The 21082-nt window shown below is 45.3% G+C and overlaps 1 protein-coding gene across 3 annotated transcripts in view; it reads left to right on the top strand.

Annotated features, from left to right (window-relative positions):
• The window catches only part of RIMS3 (regulating synaptic membrane exocytosis 3), a 57066-nt gene that overhangs the window by 22512 nt on the left and 13472 nt on the right, over window positions 1–21082 (top strand). For all 3 annotated transcript variants that reach the window (XM_081921208.1, XM_081921206.1, XM_081921207.1), the window contains exon 2: window positions 12541–12805. In XM_081921208.1, coding sequence (XP_081777334.1) covers window positions 12541–12805 — 265 coding nt within the window. The remainder of the gene's footprint in view (window positions 1–12540; window positions 12806–21082) is intronic.

The raw sequence follows: 21082 nt of genomic DNA on the forward strand, positions 1-21082 counted from the left end.
AAAAGACAGGCTAAGAAAAATAGATGCCTCATCTTGTGTTCCAAATGAGCAAAGAAACACCCACCATTTCAGTTTTTTGCCTCACCTTCTCTTTCACATGTTGCATTGCCAGTGATCTTACTGGCATCGCTGTGGCATAATGATCTAATTTCTGCACCCACCCTAGTCTGGTCAATCTCAACAGCAGCAAATAAAGAGCAGGGCGGAAGAGACAACTGACATGGTCCTTTCTACCTGCTTTTAGAGAAGGCTCCTTTGATTATTATTGTTGTTGTTAATCATAAATGAAACATAAATTTGCTAAATTTGCTTCATTTATGAATCACTCCCAATGAAGCATATCAAATCAATTTCACAATACAATAAAAACATACAAGACAATTTCAAATCCAATGCAGATATCGATTGGGATAAAAATCTCCATTTGGAAGTCTTATTGAAAGAGAAAAGCAAGCCCTTTTACCAACACAAACGTTCTCTCATTTAGCTATCTATGGATACAAGAGGTTTGAAGGATTATTGCACCCCAGATCTTTCTGCCAGTCGTGCCTTGCCCTGTCCTGAAGCACAATTTCACTTAACATTGTGGAGTGTTGTCATTATGATAGCAAAAAGAACTGTGGTAATTAGTTGTTCAAACATGTGGGAGAGTGGGAATTAAGCAGACCAACAGTGCAATTTATTGGATGCCTATCTGGAAGCAAGCCCCATTGAGTTTCATGGCACTTACCACAGGTAAGTGAATATAGGGCTGCAGTCTAGTGGCCAAAGTATACATGACCCTAAACCAGGAGTGGCATTCCAGATGTTGTTGGCCATTAACCAAACTGTATGGGGCTTGTGGGAGATGGAGTCCAGCAACATCTGGAGGGTCACAGGTTACCCACCTAGAAACACCACTTGCAGTTGCTGCCTATCATGTCGCTGCATCCACGTCCCCACTGCTGCCCTGAGGGGGGCTTAGAAGGAGATGACTCACCAGCAGCCACCAGCACTTCTTCGATGCCACCCAAACCTGTGGGCATTGCTCTCCAATCATCCTCAAACTCATCAGATAAGCCTTCTGTAATTTCTCCTGCTCCATGGCCCTACAGGAGCATGCAACTGCAGAAACAGCTGTGGGCTTTGCTTGCCAACTTTAAGACTTCAGATGACTTTGGTCCTTTGCTGAGACAACATTTTCATTAGCTCCGCCAACAGGGCTTAGCACTCCTTTAACAGAGGTTGGATGGCTATCTGCCATGCATGCTTTAGATGGGATTCCTGCATTGCAGGGGGTTGGACTAGATGGCTGGTTGGAAAGAGTCGTGCATCTCCAGTAGGTTGCTTAAGAGAAGGTTGAAAAGGATTTAACTTGTTAAGAACTGAGGTTGCAGCCTTCAACCAGTCATTTGTTAGATTAGTCAACTAAAAAGCTGACCCCAATGAACAAAGCAGCAGTTTTTTTAAAAAAGTGGTTAACTGTCTTAACACCAGAATGGGCAAAACCTGTAGGTGGCAGACAACTTTTTAAAGTGGATGTTTCCCCTTCTCTTTCACACATGACTGTAAGTTGGGTGCTGCTGTGACATGCAGAGACAACACTTAAACACAAATAAAAATGTCTTATTTACTCATAGAGGTATTGCTTTATTCATTTGCTAATAGAATAGAAATAGAAAACCCGTATCAGGTAAGAGTTCTTTTAATTGGCTGATAGACCTATTAAGCACTTGAATAAGAAGCGTTAGGATAGCTTCAGTGCTGGTGTTGTATGGCATCATAATGAATTTTCAAAGGGTCCACCTCAGAAACCTCAGCAGCCTCCTTTGTAATTCTAAGGAGAGTTAAGTGTCTTTCACTCTATACCTGGGTCTCAGTGTTGCTATACAGGAGCATTCAGATGAATCACTAGTGGGCTCTTAGCACTTCCTTATGCACTCTTCTGGCTGGGGAATATGGCTCTCCCATCTTATTCATACTCTGGCTCTGGCTCCCCTGTAGCTTCTTTAGCTCCACAGTCATGTAGGAACACACAAGTTTGGAATCCACTATGGGTCCTTTAAGGATTGCAGGCAGCTTTCCTGGGAGAGGCGGGCAGAGTCACTGGAAAAAGAGGTCCTGACCGTTTTTTTATGGCCTTCACATAATTCTGGTCCTTTGCTGATAAAACATCTTTCTATAGCCCAGCTAGCAGAAGATACATAGAACTATCCATGGTCCTGATTGTTGCTCCCTAGAACCTGCCACGACAAAGGCAGTAGTCAACTGACCAGCCTTGACCTTGCTTTTTATACCTGGACTTGTCTCCACATAGCTGTGATCTTAAGGAGCAGATGTTGTCCCATGCCAGTGGCCTTAGATGGAGGAACTCTAAGGTGCTCCAAAATGTCATTTATTCATCCCCATTTGTATCAGCATGTATTCTTTGTCAGGGGTGCTAGCCAAACAAAACAGTACACTGCATTTCCATGGAGCAGAACAAAGTGGTAGGATTGGTCTGTACCACTTCAGGAAGCAGATGAAGGAATTCACAGAGCATTCAAAACCCTGTTTTGAATAGCAAATAGGCACTGTTTTTAGGGAGAGAGCAAAACTAGAGCTTTTCTTCCCAGTGTGCTACTTTGCTTTTTTTTTCCAAGTGAATTTTTATTGTTTTCCTTACATATTCTTTTCCAACAAATTGTAATAGCACCATACATTCCCTTTGACTCTGCCAAGTCGCGACCCCCCCTCCCTCCCCACAACTGGTATATTTATCCTCTTTCCATCACGCACATCATTCTCGCTACTTTGCTACTCACAGAGAGTCTTTGCATGAAAGAGCATTCTAAAAAACAAGATCTCTTTCCTGCTATCAGAAGAGTAGGGACTGTCTTCTTTTGATGTTTGTGTTGACAAGGGCCAAGCAAAGTGGTAAGAGACAATATTTTTAGGGCCACCAGTATAGGAACATGAGATCTTCGCAATGCAAGTAGGAAAGGTTTTGCACCAACTCACGAAGTGAGGAGGGATGATGGAAACTCACAAAATGGATTTGCTGCCAATGTGATAAAATGAAGGCAAAGTTTTTCAAACTGAGCTGCTCTTAACTGGGGGCAGGGGGCAGGGGACAGGCAAATTTGAGGTGCTCTGCAGGAGGCTGCAGTAGAATGCACTTGCCAGCAGCTGAAAAGCCACTTGTGACTATGAGTACCAATGCTTAAAATGTGCTGGGATTATTTTAGCCAATTTAACTGTCATTCTTTCTCTGCAGGGAATTCTGGGCACAGTAGTTCTGTGTGTAGGGCCAAGGAATCTGTGGTAGAGAATTATCAGCACCCTCATCAAATTCCAGTTCCCAAGATTCTTTGGGAGAAGCCACTGAAGTAGCATGAAACCAACTTTCCCCTCATTGTATGGCTGAATACCTAGGTTTGCTAACAGGTGACAGCAGCCAATCACTACAGGAGAAGAGCTTTAGCTCAGTGCTAAAGCAACTGCTTTGCACTGGAGTGATTTTTGACATGGGACAGATAGGACAAATAAGCAAACACTGACAATTTCTGCTCCTGTTTCAATTTTTGTCAGAATTCTCTGACGACCATAGTGAAGTGCACCTAAAATGTAATGTGTGAAGTGACCCTGAGAACTTCAATTATATACCATTGAAAGCAGGATGTTACAAAAAGTGTGTGTGTGCAGTTAAGGATCTCATTATTTTGACTATTACATTACTCTTTAATTTTCACCACTGTGCTAAGTATTGCTTTGCCATTTATGGCTGGCTTGAAGGAAAGGTCCCCTGCCTCGTTCATTTTCAGAGAATAGAAAAGCGACCCGCCAACCCACTTTGTTACTAGGAGCTGGTTAACGCTCTTGAGCAACAGCCAAATCTTTTATTGAAAGGCTGGCAAGAGAGGTCTATTTATCTAAATTTCCTGGGGAACAGCTGATTTGCAGGACTAACTGAGGGCTGGGGTGGCATTGGCAATGATTTAAACTTGCCGCACAATGCCTGTCTAAAACAGAGTCCTGCTCCTTGACAATAGAGATCATTGGCCAACAGCCTACAGCCAGCACTGTCTTTGTTCTGGGCCACAAAGAAAACCTCAATTTCACATCCAAATTCTGAACTGAGAAAAGCCTGATTCTGCAACCTGAATAGATTCTGCAAATCAAATGAAGGGAGTCCCCTGGAGATTGAATACCCTGCCCTTTTAATATTCTGTTCATTCCACCTTGGGGCTTCTTAGATATTGTGGCTGTTCAAGGTTAACTCGCATTGCCAGGGGCTTAAAATATGCAGAATGGAGAGAGAATTCAGGTTCCTATCCAATATCATTGTCCTTCCCTTTGACTCCCCATCCTGCCCCCACTATATGACTGGAACAAAGTCAAGGGGAACCATCCACAAGGGAGTTCTCTTGCAGAAACTTCATTGAACTGGATGGGGAAAGCCCATGGACACCATGCTCTTGAACTTCTGCCATTCATGTGCAGGAGCTTTTCCCAGTGAATGGTGCTTTTATTCAGCACCTCTGTTTCTAAATGCGTGAGTAGCCTGGTGTCTCCTGCATACACTGGGAAAACCAAAAACCAAACGTTCAAAGAGCAGTGCAGGGTTGTTTGCAAAAAGGCCTTCAAACAGCTCTGGACTGTGCTTTGAAGTCATGAGAGTTAGGGCTTCAAAGCACAGCATCATCTGATGCAAGATGATTGGCAGGTGGGCGGCTCTGCCTGACGAATTTGACCAGGGGTGGGGAGATAATGATCTGGTCTAGCCAGAAAAGCCTCCCCACCCCTGTGGTATAGAGTAAACTGCTAAGTCATGGCTGGGCCTCCAAATTTGACCCAAAAGGCCATTTTGCCACCCAATATTCACCTGACATCAGGTGCAGGACAGGTAAAGCTGTGGCTGCAAAGGAACAATGGGAGCCTTAAAGTGAGCTCTCCCAGTTGTTCTTTTGCAAGCACAGTTTGGTTCAGAATGTTTAGAATTGGCACAAAATCCATGCTGTGCTGCTTACAGCAGAGGTTAGATCTACCCGACATCATATGATGCCAGATGATTGACAGGGGATCTGGTCCTCTGGCCAAAAGTGCTTCCCCGCTATGATAAGTAATCTGTAATTCTTTCAGGCAAACAGCAATGTTGGCAAGCACTCTTTCTGGAATCAGAACAGATGAAGGGACAGGGCTCCTATGCAGATAGAAGCAGGCTTAAGGTTCAGTCACTCTAATTCACTTCTGTGATTGGTAGACTGTCAGGGAAAGGGGGGGCAGCTACCCCCCTCCACTCCACAAACCTGAGTTGCAAGGGGCATATTCCTCCCAATATTTTCTCTATGCTTTTCAGCAAATGGCTGCTATTCACTTTTATAGACGAGCCTTAGCTCAGTGGTAGAGATCTGTTTTACATGAAGGTTCCAGGTTTAATCCCTGGCATCTCCAGATAGGACAGTGGAAAACATTTCCCTTAAATTCTGGAGACCTGCTGACAGTTAGTGTGGGCAGTACTGAGCTTGTTAGATCAATGGCCTGACTCAATATATAAGGCAGTTTCCAATGTTCCAGTGGCAGAGCAAACCCATTGCATGCAGAAAGTCTCAGGTTTAATCCCTGGCATCTCCAGGTAGGTCTGGCAGTAACCCTAGAGAGATGTTGCCATTCAACATAGCTAATTCTGAACAAGATAGGCCAATGATCGGATTCAGAGTAAGGTTTCATGTGTCACCACTAGATTTCTCCTTTAGGTTGATGAGAAACAGTCTATTCTCTATAACCTCAAGGTGCTCTGTACTCAGGTCTAGGTTAGTAATCCCTTTGCCCAGTATTGCCACCTGGAAAGGAGACCTGGGACAGAAGCCTCCCTTCTCCAGCCATCCATAATCAGGGCCAGCCCTACCATTCGGTAAAGTGAGGTGGCTACCTCAGGCGGCTGATTTTGAGTATCATGAAAGAGCAGCAGATTGTTAGTTCTATCATGGTCCACTTTTTGCTGCTTGTGGTATTTTGTGCCCCAGGTGCCCAAATAATTTGGCAGGCTTTGGGTACAATGCACCTTTGCTGGAGGGGGGACACCATTTGCAGCTCCACCTCAGGCAGTAAAATGTCTTGGGCCAGCCCTGTAAATAACAGGGGTGCTTACCTGGCTTCTTGCCTATGACTTTCTCAGCACTCTGGTCCTTTCCTTCTTACTGTCTCCGAGGCTGAGGGGAGACTCGTGTGTTGCTGTATCATGCCTGTTCTGGTTAAAGGGCCATGGCTCAGTGGCAGAGCATCTGCCTTGCCAGGAAATGACCCTAGGTTCAATCCCCTGTTGTGATAGACCACTATCTGAAAGAGAGAGAGCTCCTGCCAGTCAGTGTAGAAAATATTGGCCTAGAGCAGGGGTCTGCAACCTTTAAGACAAAAAGAGCCACTTGGACCCATTTTCGAAGAGGAAAAAATCTGGGAGCCGCAAAACAAGCCAAATGTAAATAACCACACCTTCTTCCCCTTCCCCCATTCTCTCTCTTTTCCCTGAGTCTATTTCAGATAGCAAAGAGGGGTATGGTACCTCTCATATCCATTTTTTGCAAAGCACCATGTGCATAGAGGGCATTATACAAATTAATACATAGAAAAGTGTCTGTCCCTCCCTGCAGTTCAACTCCCTCTCTTTTTACTAACAGCACATATCCATTCCTTCTGCTGGTGCAACTTTCTCATCATTTCTACATAGCAGCATTTATAAATCAGTGCCAGAGAAACTGGGTGAAAGGAAGGTGAGAGGGAAGAGATATGAATATTTATGTGTGTATATGTATACATACATACACCTACACAATTACAGGTTTGAAGCCAACTTAAAATAAAAAGAGCTGGTAAGCAAAGGAATCTGTGGTGCTTTCCATGGGATCCAGGGACATGTCAGCTAATACTCTTTCTTATTCATTTGCTTGTCTCTGCAGCAAATCTCGAGGGGGAAGGGAGAAGGGCAGCAATTGCATAGGCACGAGAGAACGGGGGAAATCCCGCATGCAGGATTTTGGTGCCTAACAGCACCCCCCCCCTCTGCAATTGCTCTCGTGCTCCCCCGCCTCTCTCTGAGGCCGAGATGCTGCATCACGGCACCTGCTGGCTACCTCTGGACCCCCTCCTCGTCACTGACATAATTCACCCCTTCCTCCCTGACAGGGAGGGCGGGCCCATTTTGTGGTTCACCTCAGGTGCTCTCCCTCAACTCGGCGGCCACTCAGAAGCACGGCACGGAAAAGGATCCCGAAGCACCACACACACACACCGCCATTTCCCTCGAGCGTGTGCGCTCTCTCTCCCTCGCCTCAGGTGAGGCAGAACTTCCCTCCAGCGGCAGCAGCAGCAGCAGCAGCAGCCCTTCTCTGGCCGCTGCCACCTCCTCCTCCATCCCAGCAGCCGCCGCCTCTTGAGCTCCGCTGCCGCCGCCGCCTTGCTTTGCCCGGCTCGGCTGCCCAGCTCCATCCCCCTCCTCTTTCTGGCGCTTCTGCTTTTCTGCTCAGGGTCCCCGAGGATCTGCGGAGCCGCGGCAAAGGTGTAAGAGAGCCGCGGGTTGCCGACCCCTGGCCTAGAGGAACCAGTGGGCTAGACAGAATTCAATTCATCTGGGATGTTTTCCCACACAAATTCCACTGAAACAAATGGAGGATGCAGAAGGCCACAGTAATGTTATTGTACGACACCCAACTATTTCAGGGAGGTTTGTGCTGTGGAACTTCTTCGTGGACTGCGCCTCACATTCATCAGGGTCTACAAGTAGGTGGCCTGTGAACTTTCTGACTCCGAGCATCAAAGTATTTCAAGTTGGGCCAGCAGTAACAAGCTATTTACCCTCTTCCTTGCCCCTTAGTGCTGTTTAGCATCCAAAATTATGTTTGCCACCAGAAAGGAGGAGAAATGTATGTATTTAAACATGCCCTTCCTCAGAAAGAGCCTTGGGCAGCTAACAACCTTTATCAATACATCTGGGGTTCCCAAAATGGTGCCTTTGCCATCTGCCAAGACTGCATTTCTCTTTAAAAAAGAAAGAAAAAGCTTTCATTGGTGGGGGTTGTTTGGTTGGGTGCCTGTTGTTGTTTTTTGTCTGTGCATTATTTGTTCAGGGATCCACGTTTTGTCTCTTCTTTGGGGTGAGTGTCTGAACATCACTGTTTATTCTTCTTTTGTGGAATGAGTATATTGATGTGCCCATGACAGAGCCTTAGCTTTCCAAATGTGCCCTCAGCACCCAGAAGGATTGAGGACCCCTCCAATAAATCAACATCACCAAAATCATCACGCCAAAATCACAAGGATGCCACACAAGTTGCTACAATGTGGAATAAAATGCCAGGAATTTGTTGTCTCCCAGTTAGCTCCAACCAGCTAAAAGTGCAGCACAAAACCTTTCCCACACAAAAGCAGTCCAATTCCACCCAGGCACAGCTGGTAACTTGGCAGGCCAGTGAGAAATGTCATCTCTAGAGATCTAGAGAGTTTGCTCATATTTAATCTTTATTTTATTTTTTTCCTCCCCTTCCTCCCCACTTTTTTCTTTCTTACCGCTTTCCTGGAAGTGTTTTCCAAGGTGCAGCCGCCTTCTCCTCTTATTACAAAGTGGCAGGGAATGAATAATTTAGCTTCCTCTAGATGATGGATGCATCCCATCACATGGGAAGGCTGAATTATTCATGGCAGGGAAAAGCAAGAGTGAGCAAGTTAGGCATCTGGGCATTTTAGAGGAGCGTTGGAAGCTGCCTTATAGCGAATCAGGCTGTCTGTTCATCTAGCTCAGTGCTGACTGCACTGACAGGCAAAGGCTCTCCAGGATTCCATACAGGGAATTTTTTCCCCATTCCCTACTTTGAGATTCTGCTGGGGTTTGAACCAAAGAGTATCTGCGCACAAAGTGGATGCTCCACCATCGGGTTGCAGCCTGTCCCACTATGGTCCCTATGGCAAGGATGAGCCACTTTGGCACAGAATGGGCAAAAGGAGACATTTACTGGGAATGTGACTAAAACCTAGGCTATCCCAATGGCAGAAGCTGCCAAAGAAATTAAGTGGGGCTGCAGGTGGGGAACCTCTTCTCTGGGAGCTGAGAGTGGTGGCCATACCTGTTACTGGCCTTGCCACACACCCTCCTTGAAGCGTGATAATGCTTTTTTACTTGCCTGGAAAGAGTGTGTGTTTGTGCGTGTAGACCTCTGCCTTGTGACATCAGCAAGCTCTAGTTTCTGAGTCCCAAAGGACACATATCAGAAAATGTCTGGGAAATAACTGGAATGGAGTGTTTTGACCATATTATGCCTGTGAAATGTCAGTTCATTTCTGGGCACAGTTTAAAGTGTTGGTTTTGGCTTTTAAAGCTGTTAATGACTTGGGAACAGATTAACTGAAAGAGCCTCCTTTTCTTGTAAGTACTTAGCCAGCTCTTAAGATCTTCAGAAACCCTAGTCTGAGTGCCCTCACCAAACAAAATGAGATAGGCCACCACTAAGGAAAGGGACTTTTCATTCAGTAGAGGCACCCCAGTTCTAGAATAGCCTTCCCATAGCTGTTTGTGCCTTTATGATCAGGAGAGAACCTTCCTATTTTCTCAGTTCTTTAATTTCTGTTTCACAGTCTGGGCCTTTCAGTTTTAAACTGTTTTAATTTTTCAGATCGAGCCATTCTAGTTTGTATTGTTTTGTGCTGCGTGCTAATACTGTATTATTTAAAAATGTGTCATTACAACATTATTAATATAGTATTAAAAACCATAGTTCAGTGACAGGGCATTTAGTTGGCATGCAGAAGGTCCTAGCTGCCATCTCTGGCCTCTCCAGATATGGTTGGGAGAGACTCATTTCTGAAATCCTGATTTGCTGCCAGTCAATGTAGATAATACTGAACTAGATGGACGCAATGGTCTGGCTTGGTATAAGGCGGCTTATGTTCCTATTTTAAGGGTGCAATCCTATAGCTTGTGAAAGAGGAGAGGGATACAACAGTACTTTAACCACTCATTTGACACCCTCTTAGACAGGCACCCCGAAACTCAGCCCTCCAGATGTTTTCGGACTACAATTCCCATTATCCCTGTCCACTGGTCCTGTTAGCTAGGGATTATGGGAGTTGTAGTCCCAAAACATCTGGAGGGCCGAGTTTGGGGATGCCTGCTCTTAGAGATGCAGAAGGGGTGGATAGAGTAGCATTCTGTGTTCTTCCAGATATTTCTAGGCTTAGATTTAAAACAACAATAACATTGAAAACATTTTCCCTCCTGAAAGGGAAGCAATAAGTTTAGACACACTCAGAAGTGTGACCAAATTTCTCTTTATTTGGGGACCTAACAGGGAACTGGAAGAGCTTAGGATAGTTCAGATCTCATCTGCTTTCCCATAAACTCCACTGTCAGTTTGGCCACAGCAGCAGAGGAGCCCGTGTCATTGGAGAAGGCAGCCAGGGACAGGAAGGCAGATCATGGGCCTACTGTATTCTATCAGTTTGGCACTCATACCCCTAATGGATCAAATATTTAATTCACTGATGGTGATTCCCATAGAGACAACCTAAGGAAGAGATCCTGTATAATCTGTGCATATAGGGAGGAAACTGTATCTCAGTGGCTGGAGAACTCACTTTGCATGCAAAATGTTGAGGGTTCAATTTTTCAGCTAAAGTTTCATGGGTGATAGTCAAAGAAAGGTCTTTCCCAGCTCTAAGTCTTGGAAGCAACCTCCCCCAACCTAGACAGTTTGGACTATAACTCCTATGAGCCCCAGCCAACATGGCCATTGATATCCTTCTAGCTGGCTGTGCCAGCCCACTTGCAGGCTCCGCCATTAGCTAACAATAAAGAAAAGAAATATGGTGATGACCATAATAACATTTTATATCCTTAGCTGTCAGTCTTTGTTTAATTATGGTGGTAAATGAAAGAAGATATCAGAAGACAATGCCAAAGGACCTGCTTACGTTATATGAAAATCACAGTTGAGGTCTGGTAAATAGATCTCCTGGGCATCAAGGACAACAAAAACGATTCAAGAGCTTCCCAGAAACTTGTTTTTTGGGTGTTACAATGTTGGCTTCTAAAATAAGACTGAGAGTTACACCATCTAATAGGACTTTTCAAATGTAGATATAGCCATTGGGTATTCATTGAAGAGGTAAAAATATGGCTATAGGAAATGTTTGGAGGATTTGACTAGATTTTCAGTAAGGAAATGATACATATTTTATTAAGAGCATTGTTTCTATGTACTCAAAAGTGTCCCATGGAGTCCAGTGGGTCTTTCTCCTAATTACGCTGTGGCTGAGGCTCCAAAAAGCGCCTTTTGTTATCCTCCTCTTCAGTGTGAGAAATAAGAATATCCTGCATGATTTATGTTGCTGCATTTAAAAATTTTTTTTTTGTTAAAGACAATTATGGTCTGAGATGCAAAACATCTCTGTTTTCTAAAGACCACATCTGTGTGTACTGCTTGGTACTGTCATAATTCAGGGACAAATGCCATTGACTAGGCACAGCTAAATCTAATCCATGCCACGCGAGAGAGCTAAAACAGCTCTAATGTTCAAGCTGGCGGTCAGCTCTGGCGGGGTGGGGCAGACAGCAACACTCAGCGAAGCTTTAGGGCCGTGGTAGCTGGTGTCCTTCGAGACTGGCAGGGTGGAAAGCATGGAGGCAAATAGTAGATGGAGACAGGACCTATGAGAGGCAGAGCCAATTAATGCTGGTTTTGTTTCCCCCTCTTCTTGGTGGAACGCTCTGTCACAAGAGACTAGGGCCCTTCGGGACTTGACATCTTTCCGCAGGGCCTGCAAGACAGAGCTGTTCCGCCTGACCCTTATGCTTTTCCTCCCCTTACTGTTTTGATCTATGGGCTACTTTTAAAATGAGGCTGCATTTTAAATAGCATTTTAACCTGTATTTTAAATTGGTTCCCCCACCCCACCCTTTTATGTTTTCATTGTAATTTTACTGGTGTTAGCCGCCCTGAGCCCGGCTCTGGCTGGGGAGGGTGGGGTATAAATAAATAGTTGTTGTTGTTGTTGTTATTCCCTGCTGAGTTCTGTCAGAGAAAACCTGAGATTAAGGACTTATCCACACTTCCTCTCATCCCTCTGCCCCCCCCCCCGGGGGAAACCACTCTTTTGTGCTCAATTGGAGCAAACAGAAAATTGAGTTTTCTCTGGATTGATGTTTGCTCTTAGTGCTAAGGAATGGGTTTTCCCTGGGAAAGGAGCGGGGCAAGGAGGAAACTGCTTGGACCCATGCCTAGAAAGTGTGGGTCAAGTGGAAAATGGTTTGGATCCATGCTTTCTGGACACAGAGAAAATGTGGACGAGCTCTAAGGAGGAGGAAGCTGACAGCCGGGATTGCCATCACTTGGTCCTTTTTAGTTTTTTAAGAAACAGGTGAGTAAGGGGATGAGGACATGTTCCCCCCCCCTCTCATAATACTAGAACCTGGGACTTTTGGTCTTATCCCAGCCTTTAAAATAGGTAATTATAATGTTCAAAGTGAAACAAACCATTGAGACATTGACAGTCTCTTTCCTTGGACACTCATGTCTCCTTTGTCTTCTGTTGCAGCTTCACCCTGCTGGCAAGGAGCCACTGAGATCGCCTCAGGTGACCATGCTTAACGGGGAGACAAGTTCTTCCTCAGCCAGGAATGTGGTCCGGAGCTCCAGCATCAGTGGTGAGATGTACAACATTGAGAAGAGTAATGCAGGCAACCCGGATTCAGCTAGCCTCTCATCCAATAAGAAGCGGCGATCCAGCCTGGGGGCCAAGATGGTGGCTATCGTGGGGCTGTCCCAATGGAGCAAGAGTACGATGCAGCTCAACCATCCTGGTAGGGAGGCTGTCAGGGATTTTTGTGTGCTGCGAGATACCAGGGGAGGGAGACTGGAATCAGCCTTCATAGATCTGAGAGTTAAGCGGTCTCTATGTATGGAGGGCTGAGTAGGGAAGCCTCGGAGGACTCCCCTTAAGTGAAAACACTGCTTTTGATCATGCTCAGGGGCATCATTTCCTGCCAGAAAGCAGAAATTTTATTCATTTCAGGAAGCAGAAGGAACTCCAAGTCCCATGCTACGCGATAATAAATGACACTTGTAGATATGCTCAAGGACAGCCTTCCCCTTACCTGATATCCTCAGGTACTAGCCAAGGTTGATAGTTATTGTAGTCCAAAACATCTGGAAGGCACCAAGTTGAGGAAGGCTGCTCAGCCAAGCCACTGAGTGACTATAGTTACCATTTGTTAAACAGGCCGATATGCATGTCAAATTGACAAGCATCTCTGCCTAGAGAAGGAGTTACTCTTTCCTGATTTAAAAAAGTAACCACAACAAATGTTCTCGAGATACAGTTAGGTGCTTGGCAATTCCCTGAGTGGTGAGAAATGCCAGGAGATTTGGAGGCTTATGTTGTTGCTGTTGCAGTATCTAATTTATTTACATATATACCAGCAGCAGGGAGGCAAACCTGCCCCCTCCAAGGTTGCAAGTTCCATCTAACTTCCTCCCCCACCTGTGGTAGAGCATCTGCTTTGCATGCAGAAGGACTCGAGCTCAATCCCTGTCACCCCACAGGTAGAGCTAGTAAATAGTCCTGTCATTATAAATAATACTGCGCTAGATAGACCAATGGCCTGGACTTGGTATAAGGCCCCGTCCTACATTCATATGATGCTCCTTGCTTCTTCTTCTTCTGCAGAGTCAATTAACTCCCCTCTCTCGCTTACATGCACATTTTGCCCTTTCTTTTGCCTGTGGAATAGTTTCTCCTTGCAGAATTTCATGCCACTGCTCTCCCCAGCAGATAGCTTATGCTTTTTTTTTGCTTTGGCTCGGCTGCGGGCATCAGGGTCAGCTGCTGCTATCTGGCACCATGCTTGCTAAGCTGCTGCCTTGTCCTCAGGAGTTAGGAAGGGTTAGCACATAATGGACAGCTCACGCTGGCTCAGCCACCTGCCCCTTTTCGTCCCATCTCTCGCCAGAACAGTGATCAAATTATAATCATTTAATAAGGGGAAATCCCATTCCCGTCTGTCCTCTTTCTCTTCTGCCCTCTCTCTTTTTCTTGTAACCTCTAACATCGGATGGAAGAAATCCCCTCCAGTCATTGTATATAAATCACACAAAAGGGTTCACAGTAGGATACCGAACAGCCCTAAGGTTTTGCAGCATGCGTCCCCAAAGGACTTTGGAGAAAAGCCCTGCCACACCCTCGCAGCCAAAGAAAGTTTCACTCTGTTTTGCATGCAAACAGTGTGTTTATTCCTCTGTTTGAGGGACAGGGAGTCTCTTTCATTGTAAGTGCCACACTTGCTTCTGGAAACCAGTGGTGGATGGGGCCAGAGGCATAAAGGAGAATAGCAACTAATGTAAACTAGCAAGAAGCTAACTTCTACACCCACACCCACACTCATCTATGTCTTCCATCCTAGGACTGGATATTTGCGTGGAGGGGCTGTGGGTTCCATTCAGTTCTTGCCAAAACAAATTACTGGGTTCAGAATTATTTCTGACGCCTGTCTGTCTTCTGCACCAGGCTCTGGTCTTTGGATCTCAGGGTTCTAGTGAAAAACAAGCCTCTCATTTCATAAAACAGTATCTATCAGCAGTTAAACACTTTAGAGCAGCCTTCCTCTACCTGGTGCTCTCTGGATGTTTTGTACAACAGCTCCCATCAGCTCCAGCTACTATGGCCTTTTTCACTCTGGCAAGAATCCTGGAAGTTGGGAGCTGCTCCTCTTCTTACCATTTGAGTTGAGGACCACCTGAATGGCTTAATTAAAAGGGGGAAGGCGTGCCTCCTCCATCATCTGTACAGAGGAATAAAGGAGAAGGGGCTAGGACTCTGGTGCCCTTGTCAGTTAAACAAAATCATGTGGTGGGGAGGGGCCTGCTTTCCATGCCAAAGGTTGCCAGTTCAGTCCCAGGAAATCCGAAGAGCCATTGCTAATCAGTGTAATGCTAGCCCAGAAGGAACAATCATCTGAATTGGTATATGGCAGCTTCCTATGTTCTCATGAGAGGCAAAGGTAACAAGTGACATACCTGTGCAACTTGAAACAGATGCTAAACTTGTTTTGGTTGGACCAAAGACTGGGGAGATATAACAAGGGCATCACAGAATGGGTGGGTTTTGAGGGGGATTTGAAGGAAGAGCCTGTGTGGTATTGTGCATAAACTTGGATTGGAAAGCCTTGTGTTCAAATTCCTGCTGTTCAAATTGAAGCTCACTGAATGATCCTGGACTCTGTATCTCAGCCTATTCTACCTTAAAGAGTTGTTGCTGCAAGAATAAAAAGGGGGCACTGAACTCCTTAGAGAAGGGGTGTTGTAAAAACACATGCAACATAATTGAGCAGGAGATCAAAGCAGAGCGGAATATGTCTCAGTAGAGATGCATATTTTGCAAATAAACAAAAAGGCTTTCATGCATTCAGCAATTGCATGCAAGTCATTTTTGTTATGCAATTGCATTTTGAAACTTTAGGCTTTGAATACCTACAAGGCATGGGACAGTGGGCAGTATCTTCTGTGACCTGCCCTTCTGCATTTGGCATCATGAATTTTCAAAAGAGACCATCAAGTGGAACTGCTGAAGGGGTGTGGAAAATGCTCTTTCAGAAGAAAAGGGGCTTGTCAACTATTACAGCTTCAGGAAATTTTTATTTGCCTAAAATAGATATTTGGGGGAAAGCCTTAAAAATAATAATATGAAGAGCCCATTATAATCTTGGCAGTTTTTCAAAGTCGTCCCTTTGCATTATTATAGTTCTGCTATTTGCTGGCATTTCATGGTTCAGCTGTGATTTGAAAAGAAGGAGTTTATTTGGAGCTTTTCAAGACTTGCACATCTGAGATGTATCCAAAGGGTTGTAATTATCTGCAGAAAGGCTAAGAAAAGAAAGAGCAAAAATAAATAAGTTAAAATGGTGAAGAACATAGCTCAGTAATGTGGAACCCCAAAGCAACATTCTCAAATTCTACTGAACATGAAGAAATACTGCCAGTTTAGCTGGAGAAAAGGTGATGCATAAGAATTTTAGATATGAACAAAAAAATCCAGTGCTCATTGCCCACATGGAACAAGGAGCAGAGACACCAACCCAGGTTCACCTTTGGTGGAGTGAATCAAATTTTCCCAAGCTGGTGCCATCCAGTTGTTTATCCTCTAGCCATGCTGGCTGAGGCTGATGGAAGATGGGGTCCAGGATAGCTGGAGGGGACCAAGCTGGGAAAAGGCCTCTTTCCCACAAATGACTATTGTGCAGCAGGGGAAATTATTTATCAAACCATTTATATCAGGCATGGGGCACATATGGCCCTCCAGATGTTTTTTGCCTACAACTTCCATCATTCCTGACCATTGGTTAGGGTGGTTGGGACTGATGGGAGTTAGAGTCCACATGTTGCCCATGTCTGGTTTATATATTGTCTTTTAGCCTCAAAAGAACCTCCCAGACCAGTTTACAGCTTTAAAATCACAGTGAGATTAAACCAGAGCACATTAAACATGCCAATAAAAAGCAAATCTAAAAAACAACAACACCCTGGCCATTAGGTCCAGTCGTGACTGACTATGGGGTTGTGGCGCTCATCTCACTTTATTGGCCAAGGGAGACGGTGTACAGCTTCCGGGTCATGTGGTCAGCATGACTAAGCCGCTTCTGGTGAATCAGAACAGTGCACGGAAATGCCATTTACCTTCCCGCTGGAGCGGTACCTATTTATCTACTTGCACTTTGACATGCTTTCGAACTGCTAGGTTGGCAGGAGCAGGGACTGAGCAATGGGAGCTCACCCCGCCGCGGGGATTCAAACCACTGACCTTCTGATCGGCAAGTCCTAGGCTCTGTGGTTTAACCCACGGTGCCACCCGCGTCCCTAGACATTCCATTTTTCAAAGGAAAAATACACCTGCCGACTTTGATTTTTGAGAAGCATGATCTCACAATAGGTGGGGATCTCTTTCCAGATTTTGGAATGCAATACTCATCAAGGGTTGAGCACTATCACCTTCTAGCTCTTGGAAGCGGGGGCAGAGAAACAATTTGAATGTGGCAGAGATGATCACAGTGATAGAGAGATTGGGGGAGATGGGAGATGAGAGAGAGAGAGATAGCCCTGAGAGTTTTTGTCTAGAGTTGGCTGATGATGAAGCAGCTGTGGGTATTGTGGCCTTCACTGGAAATCTGGCAGATTTTCTGCCTTCTGGAGAGTATCTGTTTCCAATAAGCTCAGCTTGAATATTTGTAATTAAAACATATGTTATAAAAATGTCAATAGATCACTGTCCTAATCCATAGGCAAATGAACTCTGCAGCGATACCCCTGAACTTCTTGCTGTTCAGGGAAATAAGGAACCAAGTGGCAATATATAAAGATGCCCAAACATCTCTTCTTACAGAATGAGTACAGAATTCTGGCCCATTAGGCGTTTTCCTGAATCCAATGGCTTTGCCAATATCCTAGCAGCCACCTAGAAAAGGTCAGAAGCTTAGAGCTGAGCTGATGTCCCTTGGTGCTCAGTATTGTATTATTACATCTTATGTCCCCTCCTCTAAATGAGCTACACAGCCTCTGGGGCAATGAAGTGAGACATAATTCAGTTTCTGTTGTGCTTGCAACCCTCCCATACTCAGAAGCTGCTGAATTAGCATGGGCCGAGGGTGCTGGCTGTTTGAATGGCATAGGTGCCCACCTACAGGGAGTTGGACCAGACAGGAAAGCAGCAGGTTTGAGTTTCTACCCTCTTGAGTGCTGAACATAAAACTAGAAGCATCTGTGCCTTCCTTTTCCCCTTCCCTGTCAATCTCATCCAATGGGGAGAGGGGTTATAAATCAGTAACACTTTGCCTTGCTGTCCATGGTGCTGAACTTTTATAAGTAGGGAATGCATGTCTTCTGAGATATAGAGTTGTAGTCAACCCAGTTCTATTCTGAGTAGACCCGCTGAAATTGATTGGTCTAAGTTAGGCATCTTCAGTTCAATGAGTCTACTCTGAGTAAGCCTAGTAACAAATAGAAACTATAGTGCAAGTGTGGGGAACCGTTGACTCTCCAGATGTTACTGAACTACAGCTCCCACTAACCCCAGAAAACATGGTCAGTGGTCAGGGATGTTGGGACTTGTCATTCAGGAGCATTCAGAGGGCCAAAGGTTCCCCACACTTGCTGCAATGTTCTGGATTTAGCCCAGAATCTGGAACTGCTCCTGCTCTGTTCACATAGAAGTCATTTTCAGAAAAGTTCAGTTCTGACTCTATTTATTCTCCCACCCTGCAAATCTTGAATCCAGGCAAACTGCGGCATGAAGGAAGGGGAAAAAAGAAGCACAGAGGTTCAGCTGTAAATTAGTGTCAATGCAAATGGGGTTAATTAATCCTTGCCATGGATTTGCCCACACTGTGTTCTGATCATGAAGCAAAATAGAATGGGGGTGGCAGGACTTTTATCCTCCATGACTCATTAGGAAATAGCTCTCTTATGCCAAGTCAGACCATTGATCCACCTAGCCTGGTACGGTCTACCCTCTGGACTTTGGGCTATAACTCCTATCATCCCTAGCCATTGTCCATGCTAGTTGGGACTGATGAGAGCTGTGGTCCAAGACACCTAGAGGGCACCAGATTTGGGCAGGTTGCTTCATTCTAACTGGCAACTCAATCTAGCTGCAGTTCCCTCTCAGGACCAGCAGCACTGGTGGACCAGGTGCTCCTAGTTTGAGCCTTACAGTGTTTGCCCCATCCCCCGTGGCTTAATCACTGGCTTGAGCAGCATCCTAACTTAGGTTTGAGGAAGCCTGAGAGCATCATACTAGGAAGGGAATCCTGTCCAGGCACTGATTGTGTCATTTGGTTTCCTCAGAACACTCACTGGAGATTTCTTGGCATTTGGGGTGTTTAAGCCTCCCTCCTGCATGTCATGGTCTGGATTTTGTGGGTGTATCTGTGGGGTTGATTTCTCGATCGACAGTAGGAATGGGATACCTGTATACTCTTGGGCTCCAACTCCTACCATCCCCATGGCCAATAGTTGGGAATGATGGGAGTTGTAGTTCAGCAACATTTGCAGGTTTGCAGATATCCCATCCCTGATCTAGGGAGACTTGGCATGCCAACATTCCTGGGGATGGTTCGGCTCCCCACTGCTGGCATTCCTTCTGCTGGTGAGCAACTCCGGGAGGGAGGGAGGTGCAGTCATGAGCAGCTGGTAGTCAGGCCATGCTCTGTGGGGATGAATCACAGTCAACAGGACCAGAGGAACTGCCATGTCAGATCAGGCCACTGGCCCGTCTCATTTCCCTTCCCATGACAGGCTTACGCTTCAGAAGAAACAAAGCAGCCAGCCTCCACGTTCTGCTCCTTCCTCCCACAATGCTGTTTGCCTTGGTACTGGATGTGTGTGGGTGGTGGACTCCAGCAGATTCTCTCCTGACCTTTAAATCAGTTGACTTATGTCCTGCAATGGTCTAGTTTAAATTCTCCCAGAAATGCCTCCTGAGTGACTGTAAACCAAATTGTCTGGTAACCGTGAATGAAGATGGGAGTGAGGGGGCTCTCCAGTCTAGCGCAAAGGTTCACAGATGCTTGTTATTAACACAATAAGTTATTCTGTTGTACAAAAGGAAACCTGTTACAGATAGGTAGCCATGTTGGTCTGCCATAGTCAAAACAAAAAAATTCCTTCCAGTAGCACCTTAAAGACCAACTAAGTTAGTTCTTGGTATGAGATTTCGTGTGCATGCACACTTCTTCAGATACAAAAGGAATCCTCTTTAGGTTTCTAAATAGTTAAGTATTTGATGGAGAACAACAGGCTTTTCATAATGGGCATTTTGTACTGCTCCTTGACTAAAGAGCCACATTAGAAAGTATCCTAGAATTAAAGAATCATAGAATTGCAAAGTTGGAAGGGATCCTAAGGGTCATCTAGCCCAACTCTCTGTTGTGCAGAAATCTCGACTAAAGCATCCAAGACAGATGGCCATCCAACCTTTGATTAAAACCTCCAAGGAAGGAGAGTTCACCACCATCTTAGGGAATCCATTCCACTGTCAAACAGTTCTTACCACCAGAAAGTTCTTCCTGATGTTTAACCATACCCAACTCCCTCTACCATTCCTCATAAGGTTTAGTTTCCAGATCCTTGATCATCTTAGTCACCCTTCTCTCCACATATTCCAGACTGTCAACATCCTTCTTAAATCGTGGCAGCCAGAATTGGACACAGGACTCCAGATGTGGTCCGACCAAGGCAGAATAAAGTGGTATTATCTGAACACAATACTTCTCTTGATGCGGCCAAGAATAGCAATAGCTTTTTTTGCTGCTGCATCACACATTTTGAGTGATGCAAGACAGCTAGGGGAACTAAGGTCAGCTTTGATTAGCAGAAGCTAACACTTTCCTTCCCCAACCCGGAACCCTCCAGATGTTTTGGGCTACAATTTCCATCCACCTAAGCCAGCACAGTCAGTGGTCATGGATTATTGGAGTAATTGTCCAAACATCTGTAGGTTGGGGGGGGGCTGGTTGCCATATAAGAACAGATCTGTGTAAAATTTGCATATGCAAATTATTTATATAGTTGAAAATTTAGGACCAATATAATTTAAATGAACATCCAGTGCACTGTCCCATAGTGGGGAAGGCTGTGACCTGGGGGCATGGTGTGCTTGCTGGCAATGCACCAACAGTTGATGCACAGTTTCAAGGTTCCTTCTCTCCTGTCTCAGGTTCTTTATCTTGAAACAGGACACTTTCAAATAGAGGACTGTCCTCTTTAGTGCAAGACATATGGTCACCCTAAGCCCATCTCTAGTTCTGCTTTGTCCTTTCTTCCAGGCCTGCTCCTCCCATAAGGGCCTGGCGGTATGATTTATGCCAGACTCTCCCTGGGGAACAGCCTGCTGAAGGATGCTGGCACAGACAGATTAGTATTAGTGAGCAAAAGAGAGGGCATAAGCCTGCTCTGGGAGGAAGGAAGGTACTGGGGAGGGGGTTGACAAGGAGAGGAAGGGTTGTCATGGCAACTCTGTGAATGATTGTGTGAAGTGCTGATTAGGACAGAAATTAGGGGGCCAAAAGGAGCCTGGATGGTCTTGCTCAGTG

This window comes from Podarcis melisellensis (assembly GCF_964234715.1).
Source record: "Podarcis melisellensis genome assembly, chromosome: 8".
NCBI lineage: Eukaryota > Metazoa > Chordata > Lepidosauria > Squamata > Lacertidae > Podarcis > Podarcis melisellensis.